General features: G+C 43.2%; 1 protein-coding gene across 1 annotated transcript in view; it reads left to right on the top strand.

The window, feature by feature from the left end:
* Positions 1-13873, top strand: part of CHRNB3 (cholinergic receptor nicotinic beta 3 subunit) — a 37292-nt gene extending 23419 nt beyond the window's left edge. The window contains exons 4-6 of the mRNA XM_075557215.1: positions 10120-10229; positions 10514-11396; positions 13739-13873. Of these exons, the coding sequence (XP_075413330.1) occupies positions 10120-10229; positions 10514-11396; positions 13739-13873 (1128 nt within the window). The remainder of the gene's footprint in view (positions 1-10119; positions 10230-10513; positions 11397-13738) is intronic.
* The last annotated feature ends 5607 nt before the right edge of the window (positions 13874-19480 follow it).

The raw sequence follows: 19480 nt of genomic DNA, 5'->3' as shown, positions 1-19480 counted from the left end.
TTTTGAGTAACAGCCAGGTATGTTTACACAACCTAAAAACTCCTGAATCCATTCCAGATCTCTTTCTATCCTCCTCAGAGACTCAAACATGGCCCTCATCCACCCATTTCTCCATTTGTTTCTGCCCCAAAGCCATCCCCAACGTTGCGATCTGCAGCAATAGTCCTTCCTATCCGCCCCCACCTCCGTCCCTTGGCCTCCTCCTCCTCTCATGTCTCAACCAAAGTGTCATTTTTTGTTTTTCTTTTAAATAAATCATTTCATTAGGGCTCTATGGCTCTTATAATGCTCTATACATCAATTGTATCAAGCACATTTGTACATAGGTTACCATCATCATTTCCAAAACATTTTCTTTCTTTCTACTTGAGCCCTTGGTATCAGCTTCTCTTTTGTCCCCTCCCTCCCCCACCCTCTCACTCTTGTGAACCATGAATAATTTAAAAATTATTTTTGTTTTTATATTTTACACTGTCTGCTGTCTCCCTTCACCCATGTTTCTATTTTTCATCCCCCTGGAGGGGCAGTGGTTATATGTTGATCATTGCTATCGATTCCCCCTTTCCCATCTCCCCCCCATTTCCCCCTACCCTCATGTTATCACTACTCTCATTATTCGTCCTGAGGGGTTTATCTGTCCTGGATTCTGTGTGTCTAGAGCTCTTATCTGCACCAGTGTACATGCTCTGGTCTAGCCAGATTTGTAAGATAGAACTAGAGTCATGATGGTGGAGGGAGGAAGCATTAAAGAACTAGAGAAATGTGTGTTTCGTTGTTGCTATTATGTACCCTAACTGGCTTGTCCCTTCCTTGGGACCCTTCTGTGGGGGGATGTCCAATTGTCTACAAATGGGCTTTGGGTCTCCATCCCAAGCCACCTCATTCACATTGAAATGGTGGTGTGTTATGGGTGTTCTGATGCCTGATACCTGATCCCGTCGACACTCAATACCTTGTGATCACACCGGTTGTGATGCATCATCTTAAAGATACATCTTCCTTGTCCCTCTCCACTGGTCAGTATCATTGTCAGCATAATTGTCTCTTTCGGACCAGTGATGGCATCCATCCACTCAACTGCCATCTACTGATTCCAACCTATAGCATTCCCATATAGAGTTTCTGAGGCTGCACATCCTTATGGGCACAGATAAAATCATTCTCCCAAGGAGCTGCTGGTGGGTTGGAACTCCTGGCCTTGAGATGGGAAGCCCAGTGCTTACCCGAAAGTGCCACCAGGGCTCCTTAATGATTACGCGGTGTGACTATTATTGATCTGTTAGTTCATATTTTTGTTGTCTCGGCCAGTCCCTGTCTTTCTCCCACAGAGTGGCTGATGGTTTCAAACTGCTGACCTTGTAGACAGCAGTCCCACCATCCCATGTGTAACTCAAGGAGCCCTAGTGGAATAGTGGTTGAGCTTTGGGCTGCTAACCACAAGGTCAGTAATTCAAAACCATCAGCCCCTCTTAGGAGAAAGACTGGGCTTTCTGCTCCTTTAGAGAGAAGCAATCTTGGAAACTCGTGAGGGCATTTCTTCCCTGCTCGACAGGGTCAGCATCAATGTCATGGCAGTGAGTTTGGGGTCAGTCCCAAGCTAGGGTTTTGTTTTGGTTGCTCTTCTGTGCTCAGTTCTTAGTGAAAACCTTGCATATTTGTTGAATGGATTAACTTCCCCCAAAACTGTGAGCCTCACAACCCACTACCTCTGCATTATCTCTGTCCATCCTGCTGTTAGAGGTCAGGTAACGAAACAAACCTTACTGAATTAACAACCCCTTGCTCTTGGGGCTTGCCCCAGTTCCTTTAGCACACTTTGTAAAATTAATACTGTTTGCTGGGATTTGCTGAAGGCAGAAGCCCTGTTTCTGAATTATCCTCCTTTCTCTTTTTGAAAAGTAGAACTGGACTTAGCTCAATACTGACCCTGCTGCTAGAAGGAGGAAAACTGGGTCCAAGAAGCAGCCAAGGTAGCTCTCAGCATTCTTTGTGTTCCAAAGGGAGAATCCTGAGGCCGAACTCACCGGCTCTGCTGGGGAACATTGCTTGTTAAAGATGGGCCTGCAGTGGAAGGGCAAAGCTCTGTGCTATCACCCGGGCTCGCTGGCGGTGTGCCTGCAGCAGGCTGCCTGGGAGAGAGCCACTGCCATTGTCTTCAGGGTCAGAGAAGGACTTTTGCAAGTGACATAAAATCCAAGCCAAAAAAGAGACTATTGACATTTCACAACCTGAAAAAGCCCAAGGATTGGGTTCCCTTTGTACCCAGCACAACCCGCGAGCTCAGAGAACAGTCCCAGAGCAGTGTTCTCACAGGGGACCCTGAACTCCTTGTCCCCTGCGTTGGCTCCATTCTCATCCAGACCCTCCTTTGGTGACAGCAGGATAGCTGCCTCAGCCCAATCTCCAAAAAATGTCCCATGTTCACACCCAGCAGGAGAGAGAATGACCTGGCTTGTCTCCACCATCTCAAAAGTCTGGTCTCTCATCAGCTCTGACTTGGTTCCAGGACCTTTGCTGACTATATCGATGGGCAGGGCTGAGGTGCAGGTCCACCCTCAGAGCAGGAAGTCGCCAGTCCCATTGAAAGTGGTGGGTTAAGAGTGAGGTAAAAGTGGTCCCTGGAAGAAAAGTGAGGTTTTCTTCATCGAAAGGCAGGTCACATGAGGCAGCAGACACAACACATGTTCATTTTATTACTCAAGTGATCCTCATTCTTCACCCAGCCTTGGCTGTGTGGCGGCCAGCCAATGTGCCTGTTATTACAGTTCTTCATCCCATCTCTTTCTCCCCGTGTTCGCTGCCAGACACAGGCACAGTAAAGCCCGTGTGTGTTCTGTCTCTCAGCACCAGAAATCACGACGAGGGCTGAGCTACAGAAAGCAACGGCCGTTACAAAACATGTGCAGCCTCACGTGCTGCCGCCAATGCCGGAGGGAGAGGGTGAAGGACACAGGATCGATTCAGACTTCAGCTTGATGTCGTCAAGGCCACCAGGCTTCCTCCCCAGGGGATGTCCTTCCCATCTTAGTCAATGTGAAGGACACTTCCTGGAGCCGTGATCCTACAGCCCACCCAGCTGTATACAGCAGGCCTGGCCACTGTTGGCCTTTCCAACTGCTGTGTGATCTCAGGCAAGGTATCTCACCTCTGAGCCAATTGCCTCACACTAATAGAATATCAATAATAAAGAGCTTGGGGATTATGTATGGCCCCTGGTGTCACAAAATAGTTACCGTATATACTCAAATACAAGCCGACCCGAGTATAAGCCGAGGTACCTAATTATTACCTGGGAAACCAGAAAAACTGATTGACTCGAGTATAAGCCTAGGGTGGAAAATGCAGAAGCTATTGGTGAGTTTCAGTAATCAAAACAAATGAAAATAAAATTACTAAAAATTGAGACACCAGTGGGGTAATGTATTTAACTGTTTATTTGAAATAGAAACATAAATAAAAGGACAAGTCATTTAACATTAGTAAACCAGCACAGTAAATGGAAAATAGGTTCAACAAAAACAATAAGGCATCAACAATGATACCTTAAGAGTGCTATTCCCTGAGCTCAATTAGCAACCAAGCTAAAATGTAGAGTTAAAATCCTTCAAAACTGGATTCCTCATCATCATCTGTATCCCAATGCAGAGCTTCAGCTGGTGTGAGGTCATCATAGATGCTGTTGAGATCGCCATCATCACCATCACTGCTGTCATTTTCATACAAAGCACAGTCTTCACTGCCTTCCATAGCATTACCAAAACTACATTTCTGGAAGGCACGTCGCACCATGTCTTCTGGAATGTCTTCCCATGCGTCTCGAACCCACTTTGCTATTAACTCTATATCAGGCTTCATGAGATTTCCTCCTTTTGTTAGTCGGGCTTGACCAGATGACATCCATTCATGCCACTGACCTGTGTATAAGCCGAACCCCAGTTTTTCAGCACACTTTTTGTGCTGAAAAACTCAGCTTATACATGAGTATATACAGTAAGCGTTTGACTGCTCTCTGAATGGTCAGCAATTCAGTCCAACCAGCCACTCCCTGGGAGACAATGAGGCCGTCTGCTTCTGCAGAGATGGTGGCCTAGGAAACTATGTGGAAGTTCTACTCTGTCCTATAGGATCATGATGAGTCAGAATGAGCTTGACAGCAACAGTTTTTGCAGGTAATAAATTAGCATTAATAAATAAAAAGTACCAATTGTCTTAAAACAAGCAGCCATAGAACTGAGGGGTCAGACTGTGTGATTCAAGCATTGTAAATGATTAAATTCAAGACCAGAGGAGGGAATGGTATTAGAGTTTAAATTCTGAGCACCACTTTGCAGAAGGTTATGGGTGACAGGGAAAGCCTTAAATGCCTTTGCATGTGGATCAAGCCTCTAGGGAACTCCCCGATCATTGACCAGGGATGTGAATCGCTTTGCTATCAGACAGAGTGGGCTAATGCAGTCATGATGTTAAAATTTAACACCGTATCATTTGCTCTCCCTTTTGATCCATTTTAAATTTGCTCTAGTTTTTAATATTTTCTCCTTTCTTTTCAATTGAAGTTTTTCTCTGTTTTGTGCTATTGTCATTGTTGTGTTTTTCTGTATATGAAATCCAGAATACATAGATCTATAAAGACAGTGATTAGATTAATGGTTTCTGATGGTTATAGCAGGGGACATTAGGAGGAGACCGGCAGCTAATAATAACAAGCACAAGAAAGAGGAAAGTGTCCTAAAATAAAATTGATTAGAGTGGCGATAGCACAATACTTTTTAACACGATTAAATAATTTAATTGTATTAATTTAAAACTTTTAAATATGTAAATATATTTACATGTAAATATACATACACATATATGTATATATAATTTAGCTTAGTTCCTAACACAGCATCAACACTCAGTAAAGGTATACTTCTTTATTACTTTTAAGTGGTGATTATTACAGAATCACCACTTAGTAACAAAAATCATGAAAATTTTCTTAAGTCTTCCATGATTGTGTTTAAATAATCACATAAATATCCTCCAAAGCTGAGATCAAAAGCATTTCACACTGAGGAAGGAAATATGCAAGTTGGTTTCCATTCTTGTACTTAGCTCAGAAGTGCTTCAGACACTTATTATATGTTTTCAATCCTACAAATATAAGATTAAAATATTTTGATAATAAAAGAATACACATCTACTGTTTCTTTCCTTACCTTCATTGTTTCTGAGAAAATCTCCACTGTATTTTGATTTGAATCAAACAGCATCAACATTAGGAAAAGCAGCAGAGCAACATACATCTTTGCCTATAAATTTTAATCCATATCTACTTTCCTTCTACTAGAAGAAAAGTATTAGCTAGCACTCAAATTCACTGTGGGTTTGATTACAAGAATCCAAATCTGGTTCAACATCTGAAAACCAACCAATGTGACTCGTCATATAAAAACTGTAAAAATGGAAGAAGGCTCATGTCTGACCTTATCTGCCTTCACAAGGAGGAAAGGGGGTCACCAGCCCACAGGCGAGTCCTAGGAAGCACAGATCAGCCATGCCTCTGCCCTCCAGCTGCCTTTACCCGTTTCCGGCATCAGCTGTCCCTTCCACAAAACGCTACTTCTCGGCTTCAATAATCCATTGCCATAGCCACACAGAAGTCAGATAATTCTCCCAATTATGGGCTTTCTTAGGGAATTAACAGGTTACAAGTCAGGATCAGAAATGGTCAGGATACAGCAGTTTTCCAGTCGGGACATTTTCTTCTCAGCTGTGTTCATACACATACCTCTGTCAGTCCTCAGCCCCTCAACCACATGGCCCGAGACCTCTGCCTTGCTCCTGCAAGTGTTATGAAGCTCTTTCCAAACCAAAGTCATGGCCATTTATTTGATCCTGACCCATAGTGAGCCTATCTGACAGGGACAGGGTAAAAGTGTCCCTGTGGATTTCTAAGACTGTAATTCTTTGTGTGAGTCTGGGTACTTTAGAGAAACAAATCCACAGAAACTCATGTAGAAGTGAGAGTTTTATATAAAGGGTAAGTGCACATCAAGAAAACATCCCAACACAGTGCTGCCCAAGCCCACAGTCCAACATTAACCCATATGTCCGACACCAATCCCCAAAGTCCTCCTCCATCTCACAAAACACACACCATGATGCCAACTGCAGGAGGAAAGCTGAATCAGTGAACGTGTAAGCATCTCAGTGCTGGCAGGGGTCTCCATGAGGCTGCTCCAGCACCCAGGGCTGCATTGGGGTAGGTCCATGTGGCTTCTCCTTCGGAATGTCTTGCAGAAGTGAGCCTTGCAAGCTAAAGCAGGGAGCTGGTTAAGGCAGCTGCATCCTGGTCTGACCATCACTAAGCAAGAGACCCAAGAATTTGCCCTTCAATTAACCCCACATGTCTTTATCAGTCAGGTTGGCTCAATAAACTTTAACTATATCACTTTTTATAGAAGTAGAAAGCCTAGTCTTTTTTCCAAGAAGCAACTGGTGGTTTTGAACTATGGAACGTGCAGTTAACAACCCAACTCATAACCATTACACCACCAGGGCTCCTTGAGCATGCTTTCATGCTGATAAATGCCTAAAGGACACCCCATTCTACAAACCAGCCTCTTTCCTAAAGGCACTCAGCTTTAGTCTTTCTGCGGGCTAGCAAGGCCCTCACTTTCAAGCTCTCAGTGAGAAGCTCCCTGTTGTGTCCCTGTTGGGTGCTGCTGGCTGCCTCTGATGTTGTTTTAGATGCTGCAGCTTCTCCAGGTAGGGACCATGGGGTCCAAAAAACTTGCTCTGTTCTTGGTAACTCTGATGGACATCTTTCCTAATATTAAACCACATAGTATCCCCTTGCCCTATTTGAAAAACTGCCTTTTGGTTCATTTATAGTTTCTGCCTGAGAACCATCAAATATTCTGGAACTCCTATTTTTCACAGTATTATCTAAAATGTATTAGATTCCACATAATCCAATGCCTTTGCATAGTTGATGAAACACAGGTAAACCTCTCTCCGGTATTCTCTGTTTCCAGTCAAGATCTAGTTGATCTCAGCAATGATTCCATGTCCTCCTCTGAATCTGGCTTGAATTCCTGCCAGTTCCCTGAGAATGAAATTGTACAATTTTATCTTCAGCAAAATTTTACTTGCATGTGACATTAATGGTATTGTTCGATAATGTTCCCATTCTGTTAGAATCGGCACAAATATGGATCTCTTGCAATTGATTGGCCAAGGAGGTGTCTTCCAAATTCCTTGGCATAGTTGAGTGAGCATCTCTGGTTTGTGTTCATTCATTAAACCATTTCAGTTGGCATTTTATCAATTACCAGAGCCTTCGCCAATACCTTCAGTGCAACTTGGATTTTTCCCTTAATGTCATCAGCTCTTGATCATATGTTACCTTCTGAAATGGTTGAATGTCGACCAATTTTTTTTTCAAGTACAGCAATTCTTCCTTCCGTCTTCTTTGGATTCTTCCCGAGGAGTTCAATATTTTACCCATGTTGTTGTCATTGTTGGGTGCCACTGGGTTAGTTCTAACGCATAAGGACCTTACTACAACTGCCAGGTCCTTTAGCCTCCTCGTGATTGTTATGCTTAAGCCCTTGTTGCAGCCACTACGTCAATCACTCCTCTTCCCCTTTGTCTCTGACCCTCTGCTTGACCAAGCATGATGTCCTTTTCCAAGGGCGTGAGACACACTCTTCCCATCCTCCTTCCTAGAGAGTATTCTGACTATACTTCTTCCAAGACAAAGTTGCTTGTTCTTGTAGGATTGCAGGGAATATTCAATATTCTTCACCAATACCGTAATTGAAATGTACTAATTTTCAGGAGTAGAAAGTCTCCTCGTGGCTGGTGGTTTCAAACTGCTGAACTTGTGATAACCCACTATGCCACCAAGGCTCCAGTTGGCTTATAGAAGGTGCTCTTTAAATACATGTGGAATAAACATCATTTTGTTGAGGTTTTTATGCCCACAGAATCATTTAATAGTCAACTCAAGTCTTGAATTTTTTTCTGCAGTTCTTTTTGCTTGAGAAATGTCAAGCCTGTTTTACTCTTTTGGCTTTCTTTTTTTTTTTTTTAACAATTTATTGGGGCTCATACAATTCTTATCACAGTTCATACATATACATACATCAATTGTATAAAGCACATCTGTACAGTCTTTGCCCTAATCATTTTTTTCTCCTCTTTTCTTGTTTTACACTTTATTAGGGACTCATACAACTCTTATCACAATCCATACATATACATACATCAATTGTATAAAGCACATCCATACATTCCCTGCCCCAATCATTCTCCCATCCAAGTACTAACCAGGCCCGACCCTGCTTAGCTTCCGAGCCCCAATCATTCTCAAAGCATTTGCTCTCCACTTAAGCCACTTGCATCAGGTCCTCTTTTTTTTTCCCCTCCCTCCTTGGCTTTCTAACTTCAAGTCTTTGCATAATTATTTTTACACTTTATCTTGTCTTTGAGAGCCAGCTATATACTTTACTCAAGTCATTGTAAGATGGCGTACTCTGTGTCCTTGACATCTTCTGTTCAGCACTTTTACTTCAGTTGCTTCTTCTCTTTATTCCAGCTGCTCTATGTTCAAGGGCAAGTTTTCAGAGTCCTTTCTGGCATCCGTAGTCACGCAATGTTTTTTTGCTATAGATTATATCTTTTTGAGGGCCCATAGATTTTAATTTCTTTTTAAAGAGTCAAGCTTCACAAATGTTGTCTAAGATGAACCATGTCTCCTCTGGGTTGTAGGCTTACATCAATTTCCAGGCATCATGCATATTTCAGGGTTTCGCCATCTATTGAAATCATCTATCTGCCGACTCCTGATTTTTTCATAACAAAGTTAGCATCACAGGCTCCCGGAAGCCTCACACTGGGCACCCCTTCGACCTCTCTGAAATCATTTCATGTGACCTTCATCATGACTCAATGGTCCGCACAAGGACCGAGGGATGCAAGAATTTAATTTTATGGGGATATTTCATAAGATTTTTGTAAATAAAATACACTCTTACAGCTCAATCAAGCTTCTGATTGTTGTAATCCAATCAACTAATGGCCAGATCTGTTCATCCAGACCCATCAACCTCTATAAATTTGTTTAAGCATCTTACTCTATTAGGCGGAAGATAGGCAAGTATCTGGAGGCTAGGAATAGAATTTACATCTGAATTGGGAATCCCAAAGCAAAATTCAAATGAAGCCGTGTTTTACTTCTGGTAGTGTTTCTTACTGTCATAGTATTGATTTTTAAATGGAGCATCTTAAAATAACATGAAAGTCAAACTCACAGCAAAATAGATGGTGCGTGCTATGGTGGCTTTGTGCCTTTGAGCCAATTCTCGCTCACAGAGACCCTGGATGGCAGCATAGCATTGCCCTATGGTGCTTCCCAGGCTGCCGTTGTGCCAGGGCAGGTCACCGGGTTCTTTTCTCCTACAGAACTTGCGGCGGGTGAGAATTGCTGGCCTTTCAGGATGCATCACCAGGGCTCTGTTGTGGTGCATAGAGTTTTATTATCATCATTATTGTTGTGGTAAGGAAGTGGGTAACAGCATTTGCCACATATAGATTAAGGCTTAAAAGGAAATATTTGGAAAGTATTTTCCCCCTTTGGATAAAAGTTGTAATATGTAGTCCTGGTATACCGCATGCTCCATGTTAACCTAATGCATGGTCTTCCTCCAAGAAGCTTCAGTGGTGTTCACAATTGTTTGATACCCATGACCAAAAGATTAAAATACCATTTCACCAACTCGCCTAGAAATTTGGGTTGGTGTGGGTTTGGGTTTGGTTACTTTTTAAGAGAAAATCATGTAGAAAAATAAATCATAAGTCAGTGGAATTTTGTTGTTGTTGTTGAGCTTCTTCATTTAAGATATATGAGACCATTTTAAAAATACCAGATGGCTAAGATACAGGCGCTGGGCACGTTCAGAGATGGGCTTGCTCAAATTGTATCTTATGACTCCTGAATCCCAGGTAGGGTCATAAGGTCTAAAGCAAATGCTTCTTATTAAAATACTACATCAGTAAATTAACAGACAGAACCCAAAGTCTAATACAATGAATTTTCAGAGTAAAACTAAATGTATGAATTTCACACAGGAATGGACAGACCACAAATTACGCTGGGATCCTGATGAATATGGTGGAATCCGTTCAATTAAAGTTCCATCAGAAACCCTCTGGCTTCCCGACATAGTTCTCTTTGAAAAGTAAGTATCGCCGAGGGGTAGGGCATTGGTTAGTTTCGGACGAGGACGAGGGATCTTCATTTGGATGCACTCTTTCAGTATAATGTGCAGCCGTGCATTCCTTTCTTGCTGTACTTCTGTGTGGTCCTTCTTACTGACCATCCGAATGCTTGCATTTAAAGATAGGGTTTGACACACTCCTGTAGTAAGAAAGTAGTAAGCTACAAATAAGACAGTCACGGGCTAAAAAAACAACCAGACCTCCGTGCTAACAGACCACTAAAGTGCAGCTGCTTTAATTCCAGCGCCGATGGACGTTTTGAAGGCTCTCTCATGACCAAAGTCGTCGTGAAGCACGACGGAACCGTCGTTTGGACGCCTCCTGCCAGTTATAAAAGCTCGTGCACCATGGACGTCACGTTTTTCCCGTTTGACCGACAGAACTGTTCCATGAAGTTTGGGTCCTGGACTTATGACGGTACCATGGTTGACCTCATTTTGATCAACGAGAACGTGGACAGGAAAGACTTCTTCGACAATGGAGAGTGGGAAATATTGAATGCTAAAGGGATGAAGGGAAACCGAAGAGCAGGTTTATATTCCTATCCATTTATTACGTACTCGTTTGTGCTGAGGCGCCTGCCCTTGTTCTACACCCTCTTCCTGATCATCCCCTGCCTCGGGCTCTCTTTCCTGACCATTCTCGTCTTCTACCTGCCTTCTGACGAAGGGGAAAAACTTTCCTTGTCCACATCTGTGTTGGTTTCCCTGACAGTTTTTCTTTTAGTAATTGAAGAAATAATCCCATCTTCTTCAAAGGTCATTCCTCTCATTGGAGAGTACCTCCTGTTCATTATGATTTTTGTCACGCTGTCTATCATTGTGACTGTTTTTGTCATCAATGTGCACCATCGCTCCTCCTCAACCTACCATCCCATGGCGCCCTGGGTTAAGAGACTATTTCTCCAAAAACTCCCGAAATTACTTTGCATGAAAGATCCTGTGGATCGCTACTCTTTCCCAGATGACGATGAGAGTCAGCTAGTGGGGGAAGCGAACGTCCAGGAGAAAAGGAAGCACAAACCAAGGAGCGATGGGGAAGAAGTCCTGGTGGCTTTCTTGGAAAAGGCCGCTGATTCCATCCGCTACATTTCCAGGCATGTGAGGAAAGAGCATTTTATCAGCCAGGTTAGTAAACTGCTCTTCTTCCGAATCATGCTGCTATCTTGATGTGTAAAGAGAATAATGTGGACAACAAATCTGCCATCGTTTGAAATGTGACATTGTTCACAGTTTGCTTTACACACCAAAGGGTCTCTGTGGGATGCAAAGGTTTGAACTTGATGAACAACCCACAGAGGTGCCATGAAGCAAGGCCTGATGGCGTGGTGGGTGATGTGTGCAGCTGCTGGCAGTTCCTATTTGTTGGTCTCCACCAGGGATACAAATGTGGCAGCCTGCTCCTGGAAAGATTTCCAGCCTTGGAAACACTGGGGGGGGGGGGGGCAGGGGGGCACTCTATGCTGTCCTGCAGGAGCGCAGAATTGAGTGGCTGGCAGTGGACTCGGGCCTCAATGGAGGAATAAATGACGTACAATGTATAGCATGCCCCGTCTGCCCACACATGTGAGCTCCACCTGGGGATGATGGGAGCAGTCAGTAAATGCTGATCCTTATTTTCCTCCTTCTCATCTCGCTCCTTCCTTTCAGGTGCCCTTCCCAGGGGAGTAAGGAGCCCTGATGGCCTAGTTGACATGCAAATTGAGCTGCTAACCACAAGGTCAGCTGTTCAGTACCACCACCACCTTGTCAAAAATGAGGCTTTGTACTGCTATAAAGAGTTATAGTCTCAGGAACCCCCAGGGGAAGTTCTTCCCTGACTTGTAGGGTCACTATGAGTCAGAATGGAGACAATGGCAGTGCTTTTGGGTCTCAGTGGAGTTAAAATAGTATTTAACATACAAATTTTCATTATGCAGAAAACTGAAAAGTTGGTCTGTTGCTTACCCCCTCACCGCCAAAATTGTATACTAGATCAACATACTATATGAGGTTTCCTCCTAAGACTGTGAGAATTAGTGTCAAAAACCTATTCCCACAAACAGGCAGGGAGGGTTTTTTTGTAATGAGATATTCTTCTGCTTTCTCTGCCTTGCAGACACTGCCTACCACATCCCCTCTTCTAAGAGTCCTCATTTTTCAACCAATTCAAAAAGAAATAAACTAACTAAATAAACCAAACCGCAATACCAAACTCACTGCCACAGAGCCCGTGCCGACTCACAGTGCCCCCCCAGGGCAGGAGCGAGCCGTCCCTCTGAGTTCCTGACCCTGTACTCGTGAGGAAGCAGGGAGCAGCGTCTCTCCCAGCAGAGCAGAGCGGCTGGTGGTTTTGAATGGCTGACCTTGCATGTCACAGCCCAGTCACCAGCGCTGCACCAAACACACAGGCCGCCACACCAGAAAAGAGACTGCGACTGTACAAGCATCTCAGCAGTTCCTAAGGGGGGTTGTGGGTCGGTTGGTTTACCTCTTTTCAAACTTCCAATACAAGAATGTTACTAACTTTTACAAACTTATTCTTTAAAGCACATTATTAATATGGAGATTTTGGAAAAGGCAGAAACAGGTAAATAGAAAGAGTCCCATCATTAATAATCCCACAATTTAACACTTGTAACCTATCTTCTTTGCAGTTGCCCCAAGATTTTATTTCCCAACCGCTCTGTGCACACTATACATTCAGGTTCTTCAGCAGTAGCTTCCTGCTGTAGCAACCCTGTCCTTCAAGGGCCCCTGTAGGGCGGCAGCTTCCTGTTCTGTTCCATCTGTACAAAATAGCCACAGAATAAAATGGGCATGTTTGTTTTCCCTTAAGAGATGAGAACACAATTCTCAAGACTTCCCTCCCCTTCTGGTTTGTTCCTCCTCTGACCCCATTCTGGTGGGCTTTTCTCACTCTTCTGCAACTCACTGTCTAACAAAGCGGACTTCCGTTTCCTCCCTCCCTTGTCAATTCCTATCATCTCCTAGTCAGTTCTCCTCCAGCAGGCAGTGTCTGCCATTATGCAGCCACAGCAGCACACCCTCACATTCGACGGAAGACGAGAGGGCCTGTGACTTTGGGTCACAGTGATTCCCGATGTTAACATCTGTGATGAATTTCATGTGTATGTAAGGAAGCACCATATTCAGATCCAGTGACTCTTTATCTGTTGAAAATCGGGCTTTTCCCTGTTTGAAGTTGAGTCAGTAAGGCTAACAAATGTATAAATACCTGTTGTGTTTGTTTTGCTTCTTTAATGTTGATTAAAGTGTTCCTTTGAACTGGACACGCAAGGCCATTTCCCTGGGCTCTCTTAGTGATGTCCTAGGAAAGGATCTGAGCCTCTGCTGTAGGGGACAGGGGCGGTGCTTTTCAAAACCGGAATGCCATAAACGTGAGTATTACTCTTTCTGCATTCTTGCAAGAGGAGTCGGGACCGGTGTTGGGCCTCTGGGATTAATGGCATGCCCTCACTCTTTTACAGGTAGTACAAGACTGGAAATTCGTAGCTCAAGTTCTTGACCGCATCTTCCTGTGGCTCTTTCTGATAGTGTCAGTTACGGGCTCCATCCTGATTTTCACTCCTGCTTTGAAGATGTGGCTGCAGAGTTACCACTAGGAACAAGCCTCCTGAGAATTTGAACGACAAACCATAACGACAAATTCTACTTCAGAGCGGCATCCACCTAGCCTGCAGCCTGGGCGTAGAATGCTCACGGAAATGAAACAGCTCTTGATGGGAGAGACCTTGGGCAATAGGGGTTTGCCCACAGGTAATAGATGGTTGCCAGGAGAGTGGTTTGGGTTGAAACAAGAAAGACCCTTCTCAGCTCCTTCCCATCAGATGGGTGAGAAACTCATCTACAATTAGAGACTTTCCCTCCTTGACGGGAGCAAACCAGTGATCTTGGGCCCTAATACTCTGATGCCATTGCCCACTCTCAGGTATGTGGGTTAGAACAGAGCGACTGTAAAAGTCACTCCTATGGAGACAGGCCTCTGTGGCAGATGTTCTCCGTCTTTCTCTTAAATACTCACTCACTCCTCCACTTTCTCTTTGTGTCCTCACCGTCTATCAATTTAGGATTATTTGAAGGTTTTACCAGGGGAACAAAATCTCTCTGGCAATTTCCCATATGGGATCACAAGTTTCACTGGTCTGTTAGGTTTTTACCATCTTCCCTACATATTTCAGACATTCCCATTGATCTGGCTTATGAAGGTACCTCAGCCAGCTTTCCAGGGATGGGTTCATTTTCTACAATGTTAGAGTGGGATAGGGGATTGGGGAAAGGCCCACATATCTCTTATACTAGACATCCTTTCTACATTTCAACTCTCCTATCGGTTGCCATTGAGTTGATTCTAACTCACCGTTACTGTGTGTGTGTGTGTGTGTGTGTGTGTGTGTGTGTGTGTGTGTGTGCTCCCCAGGGATTTCAATGGCCAGTTTTTCAGAGCTAGATCACCAGGTGTCTTTCTTCCTAGATGCCTTGGGTTTGGACTTGAACTCCCCACCTTTTGGTTAACAGACACGCTTATGAACCAACTGCATCCCCAGGGAATCCTCAGTCCCTGGCGACTTGTTCCATAGTATATGGCAGTAAGAACACTGAGGATCACCAAAGGTGGTGCCATGCGGTGAGACACTTGTGTATCTGACTGTGGTAGACACTTTAAATAGCCTTGTCTGTGTTGACTGATCACACAAACGGGGCCGGGAAGGTGTACTGTTGGGAGGAAAGTCTCTAAGGCCACTTTAATGGAAGTCTTCCCATCGGACTCTGGACCTCTCCTGGACAATGATTGTAGCCTCCTCGCAGCTTGGCCTGCTCCATGTGGGATCCCTCTCCAACCATCTCCTGCAGCCCAACCTGCCCTTCTCCTTTGAAGAAATAGTCTCTCCTTTGTCTTCCAATGGAAGATGTTTAGTGAATTATCCCTCTTCCCTTCTATCCTCTCTCTGTCTCTCTCTCTCTCTGTCTCTCTCTCTCTCTCTCTCTCTCATCAGCTTCCCTTTCCCAGACCTGCAAAATGTCCAGATAGGCTTTAATCTTGGAAAAAGCACAGAGTGGAACCATACTGGACAGAAATTGCAGAATTGTTTCAACAAGTCGAGACTGTTGTTTTTATTGATATTGCTTTTAAAGAGAGACATCATTCAAATCATTTTCAAAAAGCAGTTTTAAATCTCTTTAAAATTATAGTTATATCCCACCAGGCCTTGAGGACAATGATACCAATTAGAGCAGCCAGTCCTCAGAGAGGACCACATGGCCGGCCCCACAATGAGACATGATGCCCCTCACTGACCCATAGCTCTACAGAGGACAACACTGGAGACACAGTGTGGGAATTGCAGCCGATCTGACCCCGCGACACCGAGGCAAAACACCAAGGGGGTGCAACAGAACAGCAAGGGAAAGAAGCGGTGAGGTCCCCAGGGAATGCTGAAGGTGTACTTTGGGGCCAGGGCGTGGTGCCCCAACAGACTAGACTGGAAAACACTCCTAAAAGTCAACAAACGGTCCTTGAACTAACTACAAGCTTTTCTTTCTTGTTGTGTTGTGTTTTGTTTTGTTTCTTGTCATTGGTTTGTTGTTGGTGTTGTGTTGTATATTGTTGCTTGGGTTTGCTCTGTCTTGTTTTTGTGCATGTTATTATCTAAATAAGAAAAGCTGGATGAACAATCTGGAGGAGAAAACAATAGGACCAACAGTTCTGTGGGGACATGGGAGAGGGGGAAGTTGGGGGAAAGGAAGTGGTATTAACAATCCCAGGTACAAGGGTAGAACAAGTGATCCAAATTAGTGGTGAGGAGGGTGTGGGAGGCCTGGTAGGGCATGATCAAGGGTAATGTAACAAAGAGGAATTCCTGAAACCCAAGTGGGGACTGAGCATGATAGTGGGACAGGAGGAAAGTCAAGGGAAATAGAAGAAAGAGCTGGGAGGCAGGGGGAATTTATAGAGGGTTCTAGATAAAGACATGTATATATGCAAATATATTTATATATGAGGATGGGGAAATAGCTTTATGTGCATATATTTATAGGTTTAGTATTAAGGTAGCAGAAGAACATTAGGCCTCCACTCAAGTACTCCCTCAATGCAAGAACACTTTCTTCTATTAAATTGGCATCCTATGATGCTCACCTTCCCAACACAACCGCTGAAGAGAAAGCGGGTGCATAAGCAAATGTGGTGAAGAAAGCTGATGGCACCTGGCTATCAAAAGATATAGCATCTGGGGTCTTAAAGGCTTGAAGGTAAACAAGTGGCCATCTGGCTCAGAAGCAACAAAGCCCACGTGGAGGAAGCACACCAGCCTGTGCGATCACGAGGTGTGGAAGGGATCAGGTATAAGGCATCATCAGAACAAAAACTCTTACCACAGTGAATGGGAGGGGAGGGGAAGTGCGGAGTGGAGACTCAAAGCCCATTTGTAGGCCACTGGATATCCCCTTGCAGAAGGGTCTCCAGGAAGAGATGAGCCAGACAGGGTGTGATGTAGCAAAGATGAAAAAGACAACTTTCCTCTAGTTCCTAAATGCTTCCTCCCCCACTCCCCTACTATCATGATCTCAATTCTCCCTTGCAAGTCTGACTAGACAAGAGGATAGACACTGGTACAGATAGGAACCAGAAACACAGGGAATCCAGGGCGGATGATCCCTTCAGGACCAATGGTGTGAGTGGTGATACTGGGAACGTAGAGAGAGGGTGGGTTGGAAAGGGGGACCCGATTACAAGGATCTACAGGTGACCTCCTCCCTGGGGGAAGGACAACAGAAAAGTGGGTGAAGGGAGATGTCAGACAGGGTAAGATATGACAAAATAATAATTTATAAATTATCAAGGGCTCATGAGAGGGGGAACAGGGAGGGAGGGGAAAAATGAGTACGTGATGCCAGGGGCTTAAGTGGAGAGCAAATTTTTTGAGAATGATGAGGCCAATGAATGTACAAATGTGCTTTACACAATTGATGTATGTGTGGATTGAGAAGAGTTTTATGAGCCCCTAATAAAACGATTAAAAATTATAGTTATATTTGTTTAAACATTTTAATAATTTTGATATGGTCAATATATTGCTTTTTATTAGGTAGCACTTTTATACCATAGAACTGTATCTTTATATACAATGGAATTGTTATGAAACATTTGACTCCCCCTTTCCATTACTTTTATGCACATTTTCTTCATTTTTTTTAAAAGAGAGGCAACACAGTGAGCTGGAAATAGTTGTTTACCAGTGCTCCACTACTAGGTGAAAGGTTAGTGGTTCAAACCCATGCAGACGCTTCTCTGTCTACTGACCTGGAGCTGTGCTGCTGACGGGCACAGCCTGGCGATCTCCCCGGGGCAGCTCTCCTCTGCACACAGTGGTCAGAGTTCACTCGATGGCACTAACAATAGCACATCAGCGTTTATGACCCATGACCTTTGACCTTCTGTCTCTCAGCTCTAAAATCCCATCTGTGGAGAGTTATACCGGAGTTTTTACACCTAACTAACTCCTAATTATAATTTTGTCCCTTTTGAAAAATGGAATCTATTTGAGCACCTACTTTCAGAGATGATTTGTAGAAATACATGGTAATAAAAAATTTTAATTTCCCCCTCTTTAATCTTCAATGGGATTGTAGATTCAAAAGTCAGATCACCAGTTCCCTATTTAGAAACCATTCTCTTTAACACGTTACTTAGCTTTTTTTTTTAACTCACTAGATTGCTAAGTAGATGACAGTATTAACCTTTTTTAAGGGTTTAAATTAGAATTCATTAAAAAATTTTGAAAAATACGGACATGAACTATTTTCCACACAAGCCTATTTCAGAGCAGACACAAATACATCAAAGATCCAACATCTGGGTGTGTGCTGGAGCTCAAGTCACGCAGCAGCTAAGGTGGGAGAGGATGATAAGAAACTTAAATGGGGAAAAGAATAGACATTTATATTATACATCGCCCAGTAAACCCCTCGGGAAGGAACTACCAAAGGTAACTTTAAAGCAAGGACATTTTAATTTCAAATGAATAGAGCAAGGAAAAGCTTCTGTTGACAAAAATTCCACTAATTCCAACAAGCGGACTGAAACCCACACTCTTCGCCATACCCTGTGAGCCTGCAAACCCACACCACACATACACAGACCGTTTTCCTGAATTGTGTTCGGCCTTCAAGGCTCTGCGCATGCCCACACCCCTTCAACCCTTCCCGGAGAGAGCGGCCCTCTTGGAACAGCTGTCTTGGAAGGCCAAGGGCGTGGTTAGTCGATACTGTCCTCCTAGTGTTCTCTGATCGTTTTATCCTCCATTGTATCCTCAACGCCATCTAATAGAGATGGTGCATAGTCAAGGCATAATTGATATGTACTGTTTAATTAAACCAGACACAAGAAAATTGGGTTTGGATTGTTTGTCCAAATGGGGATAAATTTGAGCTCTTGCTCAATCCCACCCACATTTCCAGCTATAAATGTGTGGATATGTATATATATATATATATATATATATATATATATATATATATATATATATATACACATATATATATATATATATAATTTCAACAAATTATTTTTAGGGGCCATTTTTTATTTCTGATCATCTTTTTTTAATAAATCATTTTATTGGGGTCTTTCTTGCAGCTCTTATAACAATCCATACAATAAGTATATCAAGCATATTTGTACATATGCTGCCATCATCATCTCCAAAACATTTTTCAAATCATTTTACTGGAGGCTCATACAATTCTTATCACAATCCATCATCCATCTATTGTGTCAAGCACATTTGTACATTTGTTACCATCATCATTCTCAAAACATTTGCTTTTTACTTGAGCCCTTGGTATCAGCTCCTCATTTTCCCCCTTCCCTCCCCACTCCCTGCTCCCTCAACATTTTCTTTCTACTTGAGCCTTTGGTATCAGCTCCTCTTTTTACATTCCATCCCCATATGATCTTTTAATTATATTTTTCCCACAAACTTTCTGAAGGATATATATATGAATAATATTATATAGAAAAAGATGTATATACTATATAATCTATATAATTTTCAGTATGCATCTCAAGGATATTTTCATACATCATCAAATTTCCAAAATAGCATGACCATACTTAGCAAAATTAGTCATTCCATAGTGAATTTTTTCCAACCTCCTCAAAGCTTGTCTTCAACCTGGGACCATTTTCTATGTCTCTTAAATCTTGTTGA

Source organism: Tenrec ecaudatus, chromosome 8 (genome assembly GCF_050624435.1).
Source record: "Tenrec ecaudatus isolate mTenEca1 chromosome 8, mTenEca1.hap1, whole genome shotgun sequence".
NCBI lineage: Eukaryota > Metazoa > Chordata > Mammalia > Afrosoricida > Tenrecidae > Tenrec > Tenrec ecaudatus.
This window is presented reverse-complemented; position numbering and strand designations above follow the sequence as displayed.